Here is a 1,557-nt window from a genome sequence, read left to right on the forward strand (position 1 = left end):
TAGCGCTTCGATTTGCGTTGTTCGATAACAGCACTGGCGTTATATATAGTCTGTCATTTCAGCGAGGGACAGCGTAAAACTCGATTTCCCGATCGAAATAATCTCATTTGTCATCCGCCTCCGAGCTGTACGTTAACAAATTGTTAAATAATTTCCGTCGATAAAAAACTTGGCGCGTTCGGCTGTGCGGAACGGGTCTTTTTTTCCTCTTTCATTCTTTCATTAATTATGTAAATCGTATTGATCATGCGTCAATCGCGCATCAGGAATGGATGCAGGGACTCTGATTTACTGACCGGGGGTACGGGGAAGTACAGTAGAACGTGGATACGCAATCGATTAAAAATTTATAAGATGATTGAACTAACTATTTTGCCACGCACCGAAACGCAAGCAGCATCCGAAACGTGAACAGACGGAGAGTGTCAGAAAGAATGAGTAGGTGAGCGAGATAGAGAGAGAGAGGGGGGATGAGGGAAGAAGAGAGACAGATAGAGATACAGAGGGAGAGTGAGAGAGAGAGAGAGAGAGAGACAGAGTGAGAAAGAGGGAGAGGAAGGGGGAGAAAGAGGGAGAGGGGGGGATGAGGGCAGGCAGAGGATGGGCTGGAGGCAAACAGAGAGTCCACTTTGTTAACAGCTTTGTTAACAGTTCTATATTTGTCCTGATCAGAAACTGTGTGGGGCTGTAGGCAGTCACCAACACTACCAAGATGTAAGTGGTGGATTCATCATTCATCACTATGCAGGAAAGGTTCGTAAAAAAAATCAACTTATCATCTATTTAAATTAAGCAAGGATCAAATCTGTAGTTTTTTGGCCATATCTGTTTATCCCTGGAGCAGAGTTGGCGTTAGTGCATCTTGATAATGAAGCATTTAAAGATCAGAATATTGAACTAATTGCACACGATCTACTGCATGGTCATTACTACTGCCATTACTACTAACTACTGCTAATACTGCATACATATTACCTCGTGTAGTGAGAATGTGTTTGATTGCTCCTGTTTGATCAATTAGTCTATGTTTTTGATGCTGTGAGTAGTTACAGTTGCAATCAGCAATGTTCGTGGTTCGATCATATTCTGGTGGTGTTTGTACGCATGTTCTTCTGAGTGAGCATGCAATTACTCGCACATTTTTTCTGTTGATTTTTCAACGTATCTAGGCTGTGTAATGGTTGACAGCACTTTTTGTGTGTTCCCCTGCAACGTGTTGACCTGACATGGGCCTGCGTCTGTGTATCCACCTGTCCATTCATCCATCCATTCATCCATCCATCCATCCATCCATCCATCCATCCATCCATCAATTCATACACCCATCCATCTCCATCCATCCATCCATCCATCCATCCATCCATCCATCCATCAATTCATACACCCATCCATCTCCATCCATCCATCCATCCATCCATCCATCCATCCATCCATCAATTCATACACCCATCCATCTCCATCCATCCATCCATCCATCCATCCATCCATCCATCCATCAATTCATACACCCATCCATCTCCATCCATCCATCCATCCATCCATCCATCCATCCATCCA

The 1,557-nt window shown here is 43.7% G+C and overlaps 1 protein-coding gene across 1 annotated transcript in view; it reads left to right on the plus strand.

Moving 5' to 3' along the window:
* LOC106817598 (unconventional myosin-Ie-like) overlaps nucleotides 1-1,557 on the plus strand; it is a gene marked incomplete at its 5' end in the record, with an annotated part of 36,787 nt that overhangs the window by 3,985 nt on the left and 31,245 nt on the right. The window contains 1 exon segment of the mRNA XM_014822278.1: nucleotides 673-753. Coding sequence (XP_014677764.1) covers nucleotides 673-753 — 81 coding nt within the window.

The sequence above is a fragment of the Priapulus caudatus genome, unplaced genomic scaffold (genome assembly GCF_000485595.1).
Source record: "Priapulus caudatus unplaced genomic scaffold, Priapulus_caudatus-5.0.1 Scaffold1787, whole genome shotgun sequence".
Lineage (NCBI taxonomy): Eukaryota > Metazoa > Priapulida > Priapulimorpha > Priapulimorphida > Priapulidae > Priapulus > Priapulus caudatus.